Source organism: Dreissena polymorpha, chromosome 3 (genome assembly GCF_020536995.1).
Source record: "Dreissena polymorpha isolate Duluth1 chromosome 3, UMN_Dpol_1.0, whole genome shotgun sequence".
NCBI classification, from domain to species: domain Eukaryota; kingdom Metazoa; phylum Mollusca; class Bivalvia; order Myida; family Dreissenidae; genus Dreissena; species Dreissena polymorpha.
The window spans coordinates 50997770-51018892 of NC_068357.1; the positions used below are offsets into that span (position 1 = coordinate 50997770).

Consider the following 21123-nt stretch of genomic DNA (forward strand, 5'->3'; position numbering starts at 1 on the left):
ATAAAAATAAACAACCTAAAAACGTGTTTTTATTATTTGTGTCTGTATTATCGTTAATTTTAATGTGGTGTTAATTTTTCCTGTGTATGACAAGTGCAGTATTGATTTTATGGCAGGTTCTTATTCATTAGACGCTATATTAATTTTTAGTTAGCTCAAGGCATATGACTATTTGCATCTACTACTGTATTTTTGCACTTAAAATCCTTACAGTGTTGATCTGCATTTTATACTTTCACTGAGCCTCTTTCTGGGAAAACTGGGCTTACTGCATGTGCGTAAAGTGTCATCCTAGATAAGCCTGTCCAGTTAGCCTACACTGTATTTTCGTTAACATGAGACTTCCTTTTAACAAAAAATTCCATAAAAGTGGTAAGTGTCATCCCTGATTAGCCTGTTCGAACTGCATAGGCTAATCTGTGACGCCACTTTACGGGCTTGCATTTAGCCCCATTATCCCAGAGGGCCGCTCCACTGAACCTTCACACTAAAAATTTTATAACGCTGGTTTTTGTTTTTTCAGTCTTTCACTGAACCTTCATACTTATAATTTCAGGATGGTGTCCAGACTGCGGCAAGTATTTCCCATGCAATTCTCACTTGACCCGACACATGAGAATACACTACGGAGAGAAGCCTTATGAGTGCGCGTCTGCCATAAACGAGTCACGCAGCTGTCATCATTAAAGTCACACATGCTCAATATGCATTACGAGGTCCATGTGTAATGTCATGCTGTTTCTTAAAAGAGAAAAATTAAAAAAAATATATATAAACGCAATCATAGCTATCATTGATTGCCCTGAAACCTCGCTTTATCAAGCTTCATAATGTCAGTTTATTTAACACTGACCAAACGTTTCAGATTAAAAAACACACGTTTGTCAAAAAAAATTGTTTTATTTCTATCTATGTCTGAATTCTACGGTCAGACATTGCACTTGTGTATCAAGTGGGTGTGTCCAACTATATTTCTTTGAGATAAGACATCACACTTCTTGTCTGTCCGAAACATTTACCCGACTATAATTCTATGTTCCATACCCACCCTAATGTACCCATTGCACCTCGACCATATTCTCCGAGGTCAGATATCACACTTGTGTACCAGCCATATCTGTCAGACCTTATTGTCCCTAGGTCAGACACCACACCTTTGTACACGCCACATGTAAGGTCACAAATCACACTTATGTACCCGCCTCATGTGCCCCACCATATTGCTCCTCTGGGAGTAACTACGCTGACACATCCTGCACTGGAACGGTTTCTCGCCCGTATGAACCCTCATGTGTCGGGACAGATGGGCCGTTGAGGGGCACGGCTTGCAGCATACCGCACACTGAACGATCCCTGAAAACAGTTCTAATGGTGTTAGGTGTTTGATACAAGTTTGAAAATGTGTTTTTCTTTTTTCGACCAAATCTAGGGACGAAATTCGGCATTCCCAGAATACATTTTTCCCAAAATACCCCTTTGAATTCCCAACTGAAGGTTTAAAATATATATATTTATATTTTATAAATTGCAATATTAAGTTAATTTCCCTCTTCAGCACTATAACTTGAACATTGGTAAATATATTATTGAAAACACTTTTTATTATCTTTTTCAAAATATGAGTTAGCAAAATCAATACCAATACAAAGGGCACCCGCCACATTCCCAAAATGGTAAAATGTGTCGTGTTCTGAAAAAACTGGGAATAATGCTTGTGCGTAAAGTGTCATCCTAGATAAGCCTGTCCAGTTAGCCTACACTGTATTTTCGTTAACATGAGACTTCCTTTTAACAAAAAATTCCATAAAAGTGGTAAGTGTCATCCCTGATTAGCCTGTTCGAACTGCATAGGCTAATCTGTGACGCCACTTTACGGGCTTGCATTTAGCCCCATTATCCCAGAGGGCCGCTCCACTGAACCTTCACACTAAAAATTTTATAACGCTGGTTTTTGTTTTTTCAGTCTTTCACTGAACCTTCATACTTATAATTTCAGGACGGTGTCCAGTCTGCGGCAAGTATTTCCCATGCAATTCTCACTTGACCCGACACATGAGAATACACTACGGAGAGAAGCCTTATGAGTGCGCGTCTGCCATAAACGAGTCACGCAGCTGTCATCATTAAAGTCACACATGCTCAATATGCATTACGAGGTCCATGTGTAATGTCATGCTGTTTCTTAAAAGAGAAAAATTAAAAAAAATATATATAAACGCAATCATAGCTATCATTGATTGCCCTGAAACCTCGCTTTATCAAGCTTCATAATGTCAGTTTATTTAACACTGACCAAACGTTTCAGATTAAAAAACACACGTTTGTCAAAAAAAATTGTTTTATTTCTATCTATGTCTGAATTCTACGGTCAGACATTGCACTTGTGTATCAAGTGGGTGTGTCCAACTATATTTCTTTGAGATAAGACATCACACTTGTCTGTCCGAAACATTTACCCGACTATAATTCTATGTTCCATACCCACCCTAATGTACCCATTGCACCTCGACCATAATTCTCCGAGGTCAGATATCACACTTGTGTACCAGCCATATCTGTCAGACCTTATTGCCCCTAGGTCAGACACCACACCTTTGTACACGCCACATGTAAGGTCACAAATCACACTTATGTACCCGCCTCATGTGCCCCACCATATTGCTCCTCTGGGAGTAACTACGCTGACACATCCTGCATTGGAACGGTTTCTCGCCCGTATGAACCCTCATGTGTCGGGACAGATGGGTGTTGAGGGGCACGGCTTGCAGCATACCGCACACTGAACGATCCCTGAAAACAGTTCTAATGGTGTTAGGTGTTTGATACAAGTTTGAAAATGGGTTTTTCTTTTTTCGACCAAATCTAGGGACGAAATTCGGCATTCCCAGAATACATTTTTCCCAAAATACCCCTTTGAATTCCCAACTGAAGGTTTAAAATATATATTTTTATATTTTATAAAAACATTGGTAAATATATTATTGAAAACACTTTTTATTATCTTTTTCAAAATATGAGTTAGCAAAATCAATACCAATACAAAGGGCACCCGTCACATTCCCAAAATGGTAAAATGTGTCGTGTTCTGAAAAAACTGGGAATAATGCTTGTGCGTAAAGTGTCATCCCAGATAAGCCTGTGCAGTCCGCACAGGCTTATTAGGGACGACAATTTCCGCTTTTATGGCATTTTTCGTTTAAATGATGTTTCTTATTAGCGAAAATGCAGGTTAGGCGGAAAGTGTCGTCCCGGATTAGCCTGTGCGGACTGCACAGGCTAATCTGGGATGACACTTTACGCACAAGCATTTTGCCCAGTTTTCTCAGAACATGCCACAAATAAACAACATTGGGTGGGCACAGAAAGAAACTTTAGACAAATTTAAATCTGCAATGGTCATCCTCAGGCAAATACTTACATACAAACCTAGTGAACCTAATTTGACACGACTTCAAATATTTATTGTTTCGCGTTTTAATAATTTATTTCAATTTTCTTGATATGAAATATAAAGGAAATATCCTTTGAAACTAATAAAAACTATTTGTAGTTTTGCTTTTTGTTTTGGAATGTCATTTTCATTTTAAAAAACTGTCTATTTTTTATTTTATTTTTTGTTAAGGAACCTTTGCACTGATACATGCAAATGTAGGTTATCCAAATGCTTCAAAATTCACAAATCTATGTTCTAGTATACACTTTTTTATTTTTCCATCTGTTACTGCACAAAATCTCAAGTTGATGTGGCACAAAATCTCAAGTTGATGTGGCACAAGATCTAAAGTTAATGTGGCACAAGATCTCAAGTTGATGTCGCACAAGATCTCAAGTTGATGTGGCATAAGATCTCAAGTTGATGTGGCACAAGATCTCAAGTTGATGTCGCATAAGATCTCAAGTTGATGTGGCACAAAATCTCAAGTTGATTCGGCACAAAATCTCAAGTTGATGTCGCACAAAATGTCAAGTTGATGTCGCACAAAAATCATGTCCATTTTGAATTCTCGTTTAATATATAAAAGGGGTCCAAGACATAACTATATCCCAAACCGAGATTTTTTAACCTTTAAGAGGCACCTTAATTTTGAACCAGCGGTACTAACTCATGCCTTCTCTGCACACTTTTCCAATGAAATTAACATGTTGACCAAGTTTGATGAAAATCCTTCAGTTGGTATCCTTCTGCTCATTGTTTCGATAAACTTAACATGTTGACCAAGTTTGATGAAAAATCTTGAATGGGTAGCCTTCTGCTCATTGTTTCAATAATCTTAACATGCTGACCAAGTTTGAAGAAAAATCTTGAATGGGTAGCATTCTGCTCATTGTTTGGATAAATATAACATGTTGACCAAGTTTGATGAAAAATCTTGAATGGGTAGCCTTCTGCTCATTGTTTGGATAAACTTAACATGTTGACCAAGTTTGATGACAAATCTTGAATGGGTAGCCAGCCTTCTGCTCATTATTCCAATAAACGTAACATTGTGACCAAATTTGATGAACACCCTTGAATGGGTAGCCTTCCGCTCATTATTCCAATAAACGTAACATTGTGACCAAGTTTGATGAAAATCCTTCAATGGGTAGCCTTCTGCTCATTATTCCAATAAACTTAACATGTTGACCAAGTGTGATGAAAATCCTTCGATGGGTAGCCTTCTGCTCATTATTCCGATAAACTTAACATGTTGACCAAGTTTGATGAAAATCCTTCAATGGGTAGCCTTCTGCTCATTATTCCAATAAACTTAACATGTTGACCAAGTTTGATGAAAATCCTTCGATGGGTAGCCTTCTGCTCATTATTCCGATAAACTTAACATGTTGACCAAGTTTGATGAAAATCCTTCAATGGGTAGCCTCTGCTCATTATTCCAATAAACTTAACATGTTGACCAAGTTTGATGAAAATCCTTCGATGGGTAGCCTTCTGCTCATTATTCCGATAAACATAACATTGTGACCAAATTTGATGAACATCCTTCAATGGTTAAAAGTGTAATGGACCGGACTCGAAAACAAAGGCTTGAACTTTGTACCTTTTAGTATATCCTTGATCTTGAGACAGCGTGACTCATTCCTTCTGAACATCTTCTTAAGGACCTGAACTTTGTAGCCAAGTTTTATGCAAATCCTTCTATGTGTATAAGGAGATATGGGCTGGACATGAAAAATGAGGCTCAAACCTTTGACCTATAAGTTTGACCTTGACCCTTGGCAGAAGAGACTGATTGATGCATTATGATCATCAATGACCTAAATATTTGAGGCAGGTTTCATGAAAATCCTTCTGGCGTTTTCTTTTCTAAACAGAATTGTTTTGATATTAGGTAAGTTATTTGGTATTTTTCAAATTTGTAAAACATGTTAAGAGACACATAAACTTGATTGAAATTCAAATTGTAGGTCACTTTTGCCAATCATGTATGTCCAGGAGTGACTTCATGCTTCTCAGACTCTTCTTCGAAAAGTAGAGCCATAATTTTAGGTCACTTCCTCCACTCATATATGTCCAAATGTGACTTCATGCTACTCTTCTGGTTGAAGCTCTTGCCACACACTGGGCACTGAAACGGCTTCTCTCCGGTATGTATGCGCATGTGCCGGGTCAGGTGGGAATTGGACGGGAAATACTTGCCGCACACCGGACACTGTCCTGAATTTAAAAGTGAGAAGGTACAGTGGAGCTGCCCTTGGGAAAACAGGGGTAAATGCATGTGAATAAAGAGTGGTCCCAGATTAGCCTGTGCAATGTGCAGGTTGCATAGGCTAATCAGGGATGATACTTTATCACATGCTATACCTTGTTTTCAATGTAATACAGACACTTAGTTTTTTTTTCTGTGTTTGAATTTTTTGTTTGAAGGGAGTCTCTTCTAAACAAAAATCCAGTAAAGGCAGAAAGTGTTGTGCCTTTTTAGCCTATGCAAACTGAACAGGCTAATCTGGATTGACACTTTACGCACATGTATTAAGCCCAGTTTTCCCTGGACAAGGCTCAGTAAAAATGCAGATCGGTTCTTTAAGTATGGTAAGTGCAAAAAAAACGTTGATAGATGCAAAGTCATATGCATTGAGCTAATCAACAATACAAATGGTGTCTGTTTAATAAAATAGCTGCCATGCATTCAATACAATGTTCTTTCACAGGAAACGTGACACTTTAATTAACTATAATAATTATACACAAAAATCATATATAAAATAGTTTTCAGCTTTTTTATTGATTACAAACACGCTTTTCATAGCAAGCATAATATAGTCACATGGCAACTTAGCCCACTGAAGATGCACATCAAAGTATCACGGAAAAGTAATCAATGCTTTGTCCTTCCAGATATTAACAAGAATAATTGTGATGCAACTTTACCAGGTATTCAAAGTTCGATATATTAATTACATTTAAATAGTTGCGCCAGGTCTGCAAGTAAGCTCTTAACACACACAATTTCAACCCCAAGCTATCGAGCAGAACGTTTTGTTTTTTTTAAACACGCCGCATTAGCATATATACTTCAAGCTTTGTAAAAAGCTTGTCATGTTTTCGGTTTGCCTTAGTTGCGTAGATTATTTCACTATTATGTTACTACGCGTTCATCCAATAAAAGCTTCACTTCTTGTATCCCATTTATTTTTAGATAAAGTATTTTCGACACACCCCTATATACCCGTATATAGGAAGATACCCCCCCCCCCCGGGGGTTCAGATACCTTGACATTTTTTTTTACTTTTGAACATTGACATATTCTTATGTGCGTATGAATCAAGGCTTCCACCAGGGGCATCGGCGTTAATTAAACGCATGATCTTGTCACCTCTTCATTATTGGCTTTGCTAGTAGTTGAATACATTAAAGGGACTGTTAACCAGGAATGACGAAAAAAGAAAAGTTCTAAAATACCGTGTTTTTTTTACAATTATTAGTTTATATTGATTAAAATATCACGAGTGGTATATAACATTACTTGTTTTTATTTATTTTTACTGGGTATGTATACCAGGTAACTACTAGTTTACTATAAATAACATACGCAGATTGATCATCATCGTCAAGTGGTAAACCCAGGAATGCAAATTGTGCATGCGTAGTGAATTGTATATATTATATATATAAAATGATCAATCTACTTGCGTTATTTATAGAGTGTATATCGTTATGTCACCTATTTTCGCGATGTACTTTCGATTTCACATCGCGAAATTTTAGTACCAAATGTACTGAAAATATTAACTTTTTCAAGTAATGTAATATACCAGTCGTGATATGTTAATCAATATAAACTAATAATTGTCAAAAAAATACGGTATTTGAGGACTTTTCTTTTTTCGTCATTCGTGGTTTACAGTCCCTTTAAAATGTAAAAAAATGTTCCTTGTGCTTCTGATATAATTTTGTTTAAAGATATTTGGTATTAAACAATATCCTATTTCAACATGTATCTTGTTTACAAAAAAAATTATTTTATTTATGTTGTTGTTAAACCAGATAGCACACATGAATACCATTCAATGATTTTCTATAACCCTTTTAACTTTGTAAACTCTAAACTCAAATAAATGAGATTCGCTCTATGAAAATGGAGCTTTATGCAGGTGTGTAAAGTGTTGTCCCAGATTAGCCTGTGGAGTCGGTGCAGGCTAACCAGGAACAACACTTTCCGCCTTTAAGGAATTTTTGAGTTTAAAGAAAGTCTCTTCCCAGCACAAATCAGGTCGAGGTAGAAAGCGTTGTCGCTCATTAGCCAGTGCGGATTGCAAAGGATAATCATGGACGACACTTAACGCTCATGCATTATGCTCTGTTTATCCAGAGCGCCACTCAAATGTTGTTTTTATTGAAACTATTTTCTTTATGTTGGTCCATCAATATCTGTCATGCTTTAGAAACCATATATGTTAATATAAATCTTATAGATGAATACTTCTTAAAAGATCGGAACATTTACAGTAACATTAATTTCTGCATGTCCGTACTGCTTGAAGAGGTTCAACCATAAAACGAACCGAGACTCGCACGTGAGAATCCACACAGGAGAAACCTTACGCCTGCATAGTGTGTGACAAACTGTTTAACCAGCGTAGTAACATGAAGGCTCACATGGTTACGCACATCGAGACGGGGGAAATGAAACATCCACCCAGAGTTTAAACGGTTTAACCAACCAAGTAACATGAACATGATAAAGACACACATAATGTCCCCGTATTTCGTAACAAGAAATGCAGCATGGATCAGGTGCTTGCTGAAAATGTAAAAAAAACTGTCAACTTGTCTTTGTTGTCCAGCGTTAATTAAATTAAGTTTGAGCGCAAAACTTTCGTATCTTATATAGATATGTGAATGCTAAACCCTCGTGATGTAAGTTTACTGTCTAAATAAAATGACTTAATAATTTGAAGGTATCCTTCAGTGATAATATCAAGTTGCTTTGAACAAGATTGAATCATAGTATAGTTGCATGTTGCCAAAACAAATAGGGAAAAAACCGAGGTTTTACCTGCGAACTCGGTTATAAATCACACGGTTTACAACACCTACACGGAAATTACCGGAAATATTTCCGGAAACTACCGAGGCATGTGAAATAAAAATTCTTCTTCAAACTATTTTTGCTCTTCTCCCCCATTTTCATCTTTAATTATACACACTTTTCTACGTTCAAACATGCATGCTATGTTACATATCATATGAATGTTCGTGTGATTTTCTTCTAATCTGATGTTAAAACTTTCAGAAACAGTGGATATTATGTCGCCCTAGGGAACGAAAGGTCAAAGGTTTGATTCCCTACGTGGGGTCGTTCTTTATATCTCCCACAAAGACACCAAGAACTGTTTCTACCCAGAAAACAGACTATAGAGCATTTCATTAAGCCTAAGGCTTTCGATGCAATCGAGCTAAAATAATTTGGTTTAAATTAAACTACACATTATGACATATGGTGTTGAGGGGTATGGGTGACTTCTGTAACATGCTCCAAGTTGTGTGATATATAACAACTTCTATTTGTTTCAGTGAAACACGCGTGTCCATACTGCTCGAAGAGGTTCAACCACAAATGCAACCTCGACTCCCACATCCGAGTCCACACGGGCGAGAAACCATTCGAGTACACCTTCTGCAACAAACGGTTCAACCAACAAAGCAACTTGAAGTCACACATGATTACACACATCAACTTGATCAAGACGGGGGAAGTGCAGCCCTGATGAGATGTTTGTCGGACACGCAACCCTGGTGTCGTGATTGTTGGCATAGCAACCACCATGTGTGGTTTGTTGGCTAGTGATGAATAGCGTAGAGTCCAGGGATGCTCTTCCCATCTTAAGATCACTTTGCTTTACACAGTTTTATAAACATGTTTTCTTGCCGGTTTTACCTGTTAGACATTCATTTTGATTACCCTCTGTAAAGATCAATTGATATTCTTTTCCGCTGTCTTGCAGACATTAATAAATCTGACTATGTAGCCATAAAAACAGTGACCAAACATTCATTATAATTATAGTGTTTAACTGGAGGAGACTAAATGAGACTCGCTGTACATGTACATCAATCAGTCTGTACATCGATCATTCACGAAGACTTGAAGACATTTTAATGAAACAGAGTATACTTATCGATGACAATAAGAGGATTATAACAAGTTGATATTGTTAAATTTTGAAAAAGCGATTTCTGTTACTTGAAAAGAATATTATATCCTAAAATTGTATAAACGCCTTGGGCTATACATTTTGTCATTTATCTGCCTGTCTTTTTCTCTGTGCATGAGTTTATCCGTCATAAAAACTGAAATTGTCCTGAAAGAATGTAACCTATAGTCATGAATGTTTGTATATACATTAGGGATTGTGACATGTATATGTATGACCTTTTAGTTTCTCCAGAGGTCAAAGGTTTGTATGTATGACCTTTTAGTTTCTCCAGAGGTCAAAGGTTTGTTATTGGTTACTCAAATTAAGATAAAACTTAAAACTGCGACATCTCGAAAGGTATGTACAATATGATAATGAAAAAAACAATAAATTGAAAAAAAAAAAAAAAAAAACACACACACAACTTAATCTTATCCTTAAATTGAAGAAAGTTTTCATGATACATTCACACAGATTTGAACATAACTATACTGTTATTACAGATTTGAACATAACTATACAGTTATTACAGATGTGAACATAACTGTACTGTTATTACAGATTTGAACATAACTATACTGTTATTACAGATTTGAACATAACTATAATGTTATTACAGTTTGAACATAACTATACTGTTATTACAGATTTGAACATAACTATACTGTAATTACAGATTTGAACATAACTACACTGTTATTACAGATTTGAACATAACTATACTGTTATTTACGTGCATTCACACAGATTTGAACATAACTATACTGTTATTTATGATGCATTCAAAAAGATTTGAACATAACTATACTGTTATTTATGATACATTCACACATATTTGAACATAACTATACTGTTATTTACGTGTATTCACACAGATTTGAACATAACTATACTGTTATTTATGATACATTCACACAGATTTGAACATAACTATACTGTTATTTATGAAACATCCACACAGATTTGAACATAACTATACTTTTATTTATGATACATTCACACAGATTTGAACATAACTATACTGTTATTTACGTGTATTCACACAGATTTGAACATAACTATACTGTTATTTATGATACATTCACACAGATTTGAACACAACTATACTGTTATTTATGATACATTCACACAGATTTGAACATAACTATACTGTTATTTGATACATTCACACAGATTTGAACATAACTATACTGTTATTTATGATACATTCACACAGATTTGAACATAACTTTACTGTTAGTTACGTGTATTCACACCGATTTGAACATAACTATTCTGTTATTTACGTGTCTACTAATGAGGATCAGAAAGGTTATACAAAATATTTAATTAATTGGGAATTTCATTTTTTAGCAGACGCCTGTTTTACTCCAGTATTGTCAAAGCCTTGTTTTATTAACTATTTTTGTATACATATAACTTTCGTAAAGATTCCTTCTTACTACATTTATTTTTAGATGATTTTCTTTAGGATGTCCATGATTCTGTGGGGACTATATTTTTTGTGAACTTTTTCACAAAGTAAATGGAACGTCTTAAATATTATGACTTGATCCTGTGCATTTCTGGTAATGGCTTGCTATGTTATGCACCGCAAATTTAGAATACAGAAAATGTTTGAATGTTTCATCATTTATCGTTTTTTACCTTTTTTTGGTGAAAAATGATTACAAATGTCCAAATACAAACAACACTGTAGGATTCCTTTTGTTACTTGGTAAATATGAGCCAAACTCTGCAAATCTTTGTTCGATTGTAATAATGCAATTTATGTGTGTGTAAAAAGAAATACTTTTTTTTGTTGGAAAGTCATACTTTTGTGTTTTTGTACAAACAAGTAGAGCAAATGAATAAATTTGTTTTGTACAGTTTGTTACTATAGTTTTTTTATTATGTGATATTGTTGCTCTATTAACTCTTTCAGTGCTGGAACCGAATTTTGAAGGCCTTTGCAAGCAGTTTGGATCCAGATGAGACGCCACAGAACACGGCGTCTCATCAGGATCCAAACTGTTTGCTATTTTGATAGTATTCTTTGAAAAAAAGTCGAAGAAAATGCTAATTTTAGAGATTCAGCAGACGAAATTTTAACGGACGACAAATTTTCCTGCATGCAAATGGTTTACACCTGCCCGTCTCATAGCTACTATGCCTTGGTGGATCTGGTTACTTCAGTACATCTGATTCAACTACTGCAGTTGGAAGTTTCGTGTGTACTTAGTGTTCATTACTGCTGATTCAACTAGTGCAGTTGGAAGTTACGTGTGTACTTAGTGTTTATTTACTGCTTTATCAGATAGGCTTGTGTGGATCTGATTACTTCAGTACATCTGATTCAACTTGTGCAGTTGGAAGTTACGTGTGTTCTTAGAGTTTATTTACTGCTTTATCAGATATGCTTGCTAAATAAATATGTGACAAGGTAAAATGCCGCTATATGACTGAGCTTTAAAATGCCAAGAATAACTTGATAGTCACAACTATTACCCCCACTCCACTTTGTTTATGTGTGGAGCATTGGGCATGAAAAGAGTCTTACTCATCCAAATAGACATATTTAATTCCAGCGCTTGAGAAATGTCGTGCCAAAGCGTACAACAATCTATGTGGATACACCGATTGATTAACCGAAAAACAAACTGATTGACTGAGCGTTACTGCAATATATCGCTTTCATTTCATTTCAAATATTGTAGTTTTGTGGGGTTTTTATGCCCCCGACGGTGGGCATATAGTGATCGCACTGTCCGTCTGTTCGTCCGTCTTGTCGTCTGAAATTCCGTCACACTTTGCGTGTAGGTTTTGCGTTTAGGTTTCGAAAAATGTGGAAAAAGGGGACATATGTCATCCTATGGTGACAAGCCTTGTTTTTGTATTTTTTTCAGCATTTTGTTAATAAATTACTTATCGATAAATTTGTAATTGTTATATTTCCTTATTTTCAGAAGGTCGCATGTAGTGCAATTTATGCTCAAAGCACTTCCCGGGAAAGTACGCCCTTGAGATGCACATGAGAACACACACGGGCAAGAGAAATTTTGAGTGCAAGTTGTGCGAGAAGAGGTTCTTCCAGAAAGGTCACATGAAAGATCACATGGTGACCCACATCAGCACGCTAAAGAATACAGAGTGACCAGTCCGATGTGTTTGTGTCCCTTACAGTCATACGCCCAATAACAACCAACAGGCGATTGAAATTTCATCACAATTCACCTAGATTCCTTTGTGCGCAGTTCTTTGAAAAAAACATCTGCATAGTTATTGATAGATATTACCTCTTTTTGAACGTTTGTTTGCTAATTTTTTGACGTATGACACATATGTCAGAAGTTTTTATGTTGAAAGTACAATGTATTCCCTAAATTATTCCTGGTTCTTTTTTAGTTTCAATTTGTAAAACTAATTTATAAGTTAGTATGTAACAAATGATTGGCCGACCAAAATGAGACTTACTTTGTTTCACCTAAGTGTGTATAGTCTTTGTCTCTTTAACCATATGGTATGATGCTATTACTTGCCTGTTTTCAAGTTTTTAGAAAATATTGGGCTATTAAAGTGATTACTAAGTACAACCACAGTTTATCTGGATTTAATTCACACCACTTTTTCCCTTTGTGGACTAGTTAACAACAATCTCCTTGCTATACAGATGATTCTCATCAATACATATGAACCTTGCTCTAGTAAAACAGGGCTTAATATTTTAAAAATATTATTGTATTTTAATGATAGCACAAGAGATCATACCGTTCTGAGACAACAAATTTATGATAAGTGTACAACTTGTGTAACTCCCATATTAACAATATCTTTCTAAACCATGTTTCAGGTTTGCACGGTGTTGCTGGATACCCGACCATGCCCTTGAACACAGCCCCACATTGAGTAGACCAGAACACGAGCCTGACCCCCGATGGCCGTGTTCCATGCCCGATGTGTCACAAGATGTTTCCAAGGAAAAACAATCTCAAACTACACATGCGCGATTTCACACGGGCGAGAAACCTTTTACTGTACGGTCTGCCAGAAATCGTTCAACTGGAAAGACAACCTACGATTTCACATGGTGCAGCATATGTAGTGTTGATGCAGTACTGTAGTTACATTATGTGTATATTTGATGCAGTACTGTTTCTGCAGCAAACGTAGTTACATTATGTGTAGATTTGATGCAGTACTGTTTCTGCACATAACATAGTTACATTATGTGAAGATATTCAAATATAAATCACAATTAAGTAACATATGTGCTGGCATTCAAACAGGGGAACATGTGAAGTAAAATTTCAAGTTCAAATTGTGCATCGTACGAAAAAACCTTAAGCGTTAAAGTTCTTGGTGTGCATGATATGAAGTAAACGTATTTGTTGAAGTTGTAATGGTTAAGAAACCTTACGTGTTGCAATTTGAATGGTACATTTTAAAATGTAAAATTATGTTTTGAAGTTTGAATGATGCGTCAATCTAAGAAACCTAACGTGTTGAGGTTCTTTTGGTGTATCATATGCAGAGACCTTATGTGTCGAAGTTTAAATAATACATCATATGTAGTAACTTTGTGTTTTGAAGTTCCAAATTGTGCATTGTTTGAAGTAATATTGTGTGTTACAGTTCTAATGGTGGATTGTATGAAGACCTTTCATGTTGAAGTTCTAATTGTAAATCACTTGAAGTTACCTTATGTGTTGAAGTTCTAGTACACTTGAAATAATAACTGTGTGTGTTAAAGTTGATATGTAACATATGGGATTTGTGTATTTAATGTAGTATGTTTTGCAGTGTTACAGTATTTATTTATATATTTGAGAGTAATATTTTGTGTTTCTGTGCTTTTGTAACTGTTTGTGATATACTTACACGTGTTGAACAGATTCAGTAGATGTTGTCAATTTAATTTATGACATAAAAATCCTGTCTCAATATGATATATACCATGCTGTTTGATGATGGTAATTTTTAAGTATCCTTGGCAAAGGCTAATCAGGGACAAAACTTTTTGCCTAAACTGGATTTTCGCTTAGAAAGTACCTACTTCAATGAAAAATACCCTTCAAGCGGATAGTGACGTCCCTGATCAGCCTTTGCAAACTGCACAGGTTAATCTGGGACAACACTTTAAGCACATGTATTAAACCCTGTTAACCAGAGAGAGAGAGTCTAATTTATTTGTCTGAAGTAAGGTGTCAATAAGAAGCATGCCTATATATACATGTATGTCGCATGTTTAACATATGTTTATTGTTTCTTGCAGCCCATAGTCATGCTTGTGAGTTCTGTGGGAAACGTTTTCGTACGCCATCCTTGCTGATCAGGCATTGCAGGACGCACACTGGAGAGAAACCGTTCAGATGCGACGTCTGCGGGATGAGGTTTGCGCAAAAAAGGAAACATGACGAAACATAGAAATTTGATACATTGGCACTTAAACACGAAATAGGACAACGTGGAAATGATTCATGTGCATCATTCCATGCCACAGTGTTTTGAATCGTACAGTGAATTACAGAAATTGGTAAACAAATGTGAGACTTGTAACTTAATAGAAACATCAATAAATAGGAAAATATTACGTTATTCATAGTCATGTGATTAAATGTTTAAAATGCCTAACTGACAAAGTAACACTGAATACATCTGGGTGATACACAGAGTTTTTCAGTGGTTTGACTCAACGTCTATGCCAATTTTTAACATGAGCCTCAGTCATTTGTTGTATGAAACGGGGTTCAATGCATGACTGGATTTTTGCTAAGAAGAGAAGAAGAGACTTCCTTTAAAAAAAGCATTACATAAAAGCGTCAAGAGTTGTCCCTGATCGCACAGGCTAATCTGGGACAACTCTTTACGCACATGTATTAAACCTCATTTTCCCAGAGAGAGGCTCATAAATTATCAGTTATGCATTAAACTACTAAATGTTTATAAATAGTAATCAGGAGGAGTGTTTTATATAGATATATTATAATAGCTGTATATAAAGATTATTTATATATATAATCAGTATTAAAGTAGTTAGTTGAAATGTTGAAATGTAGAAGAAATCTTGTTGTAAACTGGATGCCATTTTTATGTTATATTTTGGTATAGCTTTCTATTTGTTCTGTTATGTTTTTAGTAAATCTTGGTAAAAATTTATACATGTAAAATAAATATATTGTTGAGTACATAAAGTGTTTTATGTCACTAAATAATCACATTGACAAATCCTCATAACAATGTTAATAGATTTATCTGCAAGCTGTTAGAAGCGCATATGAATTGTATACCTTCAAAGTATTCATATACCTGTCAATGTTTGTATTTAAACATTTACATAAATGGGCATCTTACATTAAACGTTTATAAACAAAAAACACATTTTTCTGTCAGTGTTAACCTTTGGCTCTAAAGTTGAACTTCTATTTAAGAGTGTATTACATTAAAACTTTAAATGAAAAAAATGTACTAGTATTCTTCTTTATATGTTTTTAATTTGACAATATTTTTTAACTGAATTCATGCAAAAATATTCTCTACACTTGTTGGTCTCTCATACCCAAACATTTGTTATCATTTTACTGAATGATGCTTTCACTCCTCATATAAGGTAGCCATGGCGTAGTGGATGTGGTGTCCGCCTAGTGACCAGAAGTCATGGGTTCGATCCCCACTATGGGCGCATTCTTTCAATGCAAATCACTGAAGCACAGGTGCCCGATTTGCTCCAAGCTGCTGCAGTCTGGGACTGCGCTGGAAATGCACATGCGGATCCACACCGGGGAACGTCCGTTTGTCTGCGCCGTCTGCAAGAAGGGCTTCACACAGAAGGGACATCTCAACTCTCACATGATGCGCCACATGGACCTAACGGATCTCTTTAAATAAGAAAAATAACTGAGCCTCGGTCTAGAACAAATGGGCTTAATGCATGCGTGTAAAGTGTCGTCTGCACAAGCTAATCAGTGACGACACTTTCTGCTTTTATGGAGATTATCGTTCAAATGAAGTCTCTTCTAAACAAAAATCCAGTTTAGACCGAAAGTGTGAAAGTGTGAAATGACGTGTAAGTGTTTTTGTACGAAAGTTTGAATGTTCTGTTGGTTATGTATTGGATATGTGTCTTGATTTGTTTTGCGTCAACAATTTTGGTAAATTGCAAAATTATATAGCAGCTTCATATCACATGTGTTTATATTTTGAATTACATATATTATTGTGATTTATTTAATTTTTATGTTGGTTTCAGCTTGGCATGTCAATTATGATAATGTGAGATGTTAAAGCCTGTGTTCTTACCAAAGTATTAGAAAAAACATAATTGCCACCATATTAATGCAGAATTCTGATAAATAAAGTAATTTCAAACATTTATGTTTCATTTTCTAAATACTTTTGTTTCGTATAAATATTTGCTATAGGTTGTGTATATATATAGTTGAATAAGGCTACGCGCACTTGTGTGCTTAGGTCATTGTAGAGTTTTGTCATTGGAGAGTTTTGCTTGATATTTTTCAGAATTCTTGGTAAATACTCACTTAAATAATCTGTGGGTATCAAAAAAGTGCTTGTACGTTTATTATTGTGTATAAAATTTGTCACATCCGCATTTTTTTCTTCCAGCCCTGAAGCTCGTACACGCTTATTTGAGCCTCATTCTGGGAAAACGGGGCGTATGGCATGTGCTTAAAGTGCTATCCCAGTCCCCAGAGGCTAGTCAGGGAGGCCACTTTACCCTTAAGGGAAGTCTCTTCTAAACGAAAGTCCATTGCAGGCGGAAAGTGTAGTCCCTGATAAGCTTGTGCAGACTGCACAGGATAATCAGGGATGACACTTTACGCACATGCATTAAGTCCAGTTTTCCCAGAACGATGCTCATCTTTATATTTTATACCCAATCGAATCACATACATGTACTAACACGTCTTTCCCCTGTTCCAAAAGCAATATTAGAAATCGTGACAGTATTGGAAGTCTACCGTTCTCCTCCAGTAACGCCCCAATCGCGAGCGCCATCGCCGAAAAGGCCGTGTTCAACGAAAACCGCGAGCTGTCCTGCTGCTTCTGTGTGCGCAAATTTTGCTGGAAATCTCGTTTCCACACCAAGGAGAGGCCGTTCGTCTGCAACAAGTGTGGCCAGGGATATGAGGAAACAGATCCTCAAGGAGCATGTGCTCAAGTGCACTGTGGAGTGTGATTAGAGCCAGTTGGGAAATATTTATCATATTAGCATTTCTCTGTGAAATGGGAGTGTAATGCTTTTGCGTAAAGTGTTGTCCCATATAAGCCTGTGCAGTCTACACAGGCTAATCAGGGACGACACTTTCCGCCTGAACCAAAACTTTTTGCTAAGAAGAGACTTTCTTCAAATAAAAATATCATACAAGCAGAAAGTGTCGTCCTTGATTAGCCTGTACTGACTGAACAGGATAATCTGGGACGACACATTACGCCCATGCATTAAACCCCCTCTTCACAGAGCGAGGCAAGATATACAAGATTGATCTCTTGGCAGCTGGAAGTGTGTCCAACAAATATAAGTTTAGTTTAAGCCTTTTTATTTTAGCTCGATTGCATCGAAAGCCTAAGGATTATTGATATGTTCTTGAGTCTGTTTCCTAACCGGTACTTTGCTTCTTTTGAGAGATCTAAAGAATGTTGCACATTTTAAATCTTATTTTTAAATTCGCCAGATCAATTTTATCTTATCAGGATACATATTGTTGTACATATTTAAGAAAGTTAAATGTTGTTGGAAATGTATATGTTAAATCTATCTCTTTGCGATATATTTGGGTTACCAATTGTTCTCTTTTTCATTGAATTGATTTCAGAATGAATGTTTTTCTTTATTCATTTACATGTAATTGTATGGTAAATTTGTGTTAACAATTGTTCTCTTTCAAATGAACTGATTAAAAAAAATATCTTTACATGTAATTTTCTATAGATTTTATGGTGCTTTATATATGCTGTTGTATTACCATATATGTGTACATAGGCGGTAAATACAATGTAAAAAAAGTATTGTGATTTTAACTGGGATTTTTGTTGCAAACAAAACATATATGTTTCAATTACATAAGGCACTATCATGTACTTATAAACTTTTTGCAGTTTTGAAAGGTGCACAATTATTAATTGTATTTTTCAGAACAATTTTCGGTTTTGAAGGATCTTTATTAATAACACTCTTTGAAAAGGTCTATTTTATTTTATGGAAATTTCATTATTATTAATGATACATAATAAATATTTGGAGTTTTATAGCTCACATATATTAACAGTACTAGTTAATTATTATAATTACGAAAAGCTCGCTTCTACGAACAATATGTATTAACTTCTCATATTTGAAGAGTAAAACAGATCACAGTTATTAACAGTACTAGTTAACTTTTTGCAGTTATAAAAAGCTCACACTTGTAACTAAGACCTGTTTACTGTACAGTTTAGTATAACAACAGATAACAACTTTTGTACACTATTTTCAGCCACGGAGAACACTCGTTCCCTGTACACGAAGTACGCACCAAAAGCTACAGTTTACGCCAACAAAGCCGTGCTTGATGAGAACGGGTACCGGTGTCCCGTCTGCCGTCAGATGGTCGCCTATCGCTACACGCTGCTTGAACACATGGTAACACACACCAAGGAGAAGCCCTTCCGATGTGCCTTTTGCGTGGCCAAGTTCACACTCAGGGATTCGCTCAATCAGCATATAAACAAAGTGCACCCGGAGACGACTGGCATGGAGTGAACAACTTTATTTGATCCTCACTCTGGGAAAACAAGGGTTAATGCACGTGCGTAAAGTGTCATCCCAGATTCGCCTGGTTTAATTGTGAATTGCAGAAAGTGTGATGAATTTATTTGTTAGCTACATCAGTAGGGGGTTAAACAATGTGCAAAATGTTATCATTATTGTTGAATTACTGAATTAAATTTATTTGAAGTTATGTGTTCAACTAATATCAAAACATTTATTTAACATATTTATGATTGGTTTTGGTTAAAGTTTTATTAATATTTACCTCGTTGTTTAAATAAATATAGATTAATTACACACATATTGGGTTTTTGTCCATTTAATAGTCCAACAAACACCCTCCTCAAAAATCACAAAAAAGAACACAACACAACCAAAAGAAAAACAACAACAAAACAAAAAACAAACGTAATTGTTTTTGTGTCAAACGACCATGACAATAAATGTCTTGTCAAAGTAACTTCAAACCTCTAAATAATTTTCATTGGAACTCAAACAAAATGAGCAAGAGCCCTCTACTAACACGTTCATTGTAATTATCCTAAGGGATATTGAATAATAATATGTATTATATTTATGATGTCATCATGTGCAAAGTCAGTTGATGTTTAAAAACATTGACTTTCTTTCTTGATATGTGTTGTTAAAATACGTAAAAATGTAGTCAACGGATTTATTTTCAGTAATTTTGAGGCGCTATGCCGAAAGGTGAAGGCACCTTCTCTGTGAAAGGCAGCTACCAGCGCCATTAGCCAATTAAACACATTTATTTCACGTTGAACAAACAGAAATAATAAGGGGAGCACTCATGTGTTTTAGACCATTGCCTTAATGTCATGTAATAATCGTTGCCTTTTTAAAAACGGGTCTTGTTTTCTGATTTGAAATTATTATTTATACTATCATATTCTATGGGTTACTCTCAATGGTCGAGCTATATAGTGTACAATTTACTTATAGTTTTGTCATATATTTACAATGTTTGTTCAACCTTCATATCCACATATATCTATATATTTGCCGATAATGATGGTTGTATATGGTTGTATATGGTTGTTTATCGTTGTATATGGTTGTATATGGTTGTGCTTCATAAAACTGTTCACGGACCAACGATATGCATTCAGCTTCCATGTACTTGATAGTTCTTGGTTGATCTATATGCATTCAACTGTCATGTACTTGATAGTTCTTGGTTGATCTACATGTTCACGGACCAACGATATGCATTCAACTGCCATGTACTTGATAGTTCTTGGTTGATCTACATGTTCACGGACCAACGATATGCATTCAACTGTCATGTACTTGATAGTTCTTGGTTGATCTATATGCATTCAATTGTCATGTACTTGATAGTTCTTGGTTGATCTTTATGCATTCAACTACCATGTACTTGATAGTTCTTGGTTGATCTATATGCATTCAACTACCATGTACTCTGTATCATACAAAGTACTTAAGGTTACGCTTGTTTATTGCGAAACTTCGTTGATAGCGCTTGACTGTTGACTGATTTCTTGAGAACATCGGGGGGGGGGGGGGGGCAATCTGATCTGGCTGGGAAATCTGCAGCAGGACTTATAAATCAACTTTGAAATTCACACATTCACGTGTTCAGATGAAGTTATTAGTTACCAACCTTAATTAATATCGGCCGATTCTTTATCAGATAAATGGAAGAAAACGGGAAAGTAAAAAAAATATTTAAAGAAAAACGTTTTATGTTAATATT

General features: G+C 35.6%; 1 protein-coding gene across 1 annotated transcript; it reads left to right on the plus strand.

Annotated features, from left to right (window-relative positions):
- The first annotated feature begins 7581 nt into the window (after positions 1-7581).
- Positions 7582-19379, plus strand: LOC127872224 (oocyte zinc finger protein XlCOF6-like). The gene is made up of 7 exons (XM_052415554.1): positions 7582-7597; positions 9021-9202; positions 12621-12772; positions 13473-13720; positions 14895-15012; positions 17564-17805; positions 19114-19379. Exons 1-7 carry the CDS (start codon positions 7582-7584, stop codon positions 19377-19379), a joined length of 1224 nt encoding a protein of 407 aa, XP_052271514.1.
- The last annotated feature ends 1744 nt before the right edge of the window (positions 19380-21123 follow it).

Bases quoted from the DNA above. Each gene is read 5' to 3' on its own strand.
- LOC127872224 (XM_052415554.1), top strand. The intron at 12,773-13,472 runs GTGACCAGTCCG...ACCATGTTTCAG, and splicing joins AGCACGCTAAAGAATACAGA to GTTTGCACGGTGTTGCTGGA. The intron at 15,013-17,563 runs GTTTGCGCAAAA...CTGTTCCAAAAG, and splicing joins TGCGACGTCTGCGGGATGAG to CAATATTAGAAATCGTGACA.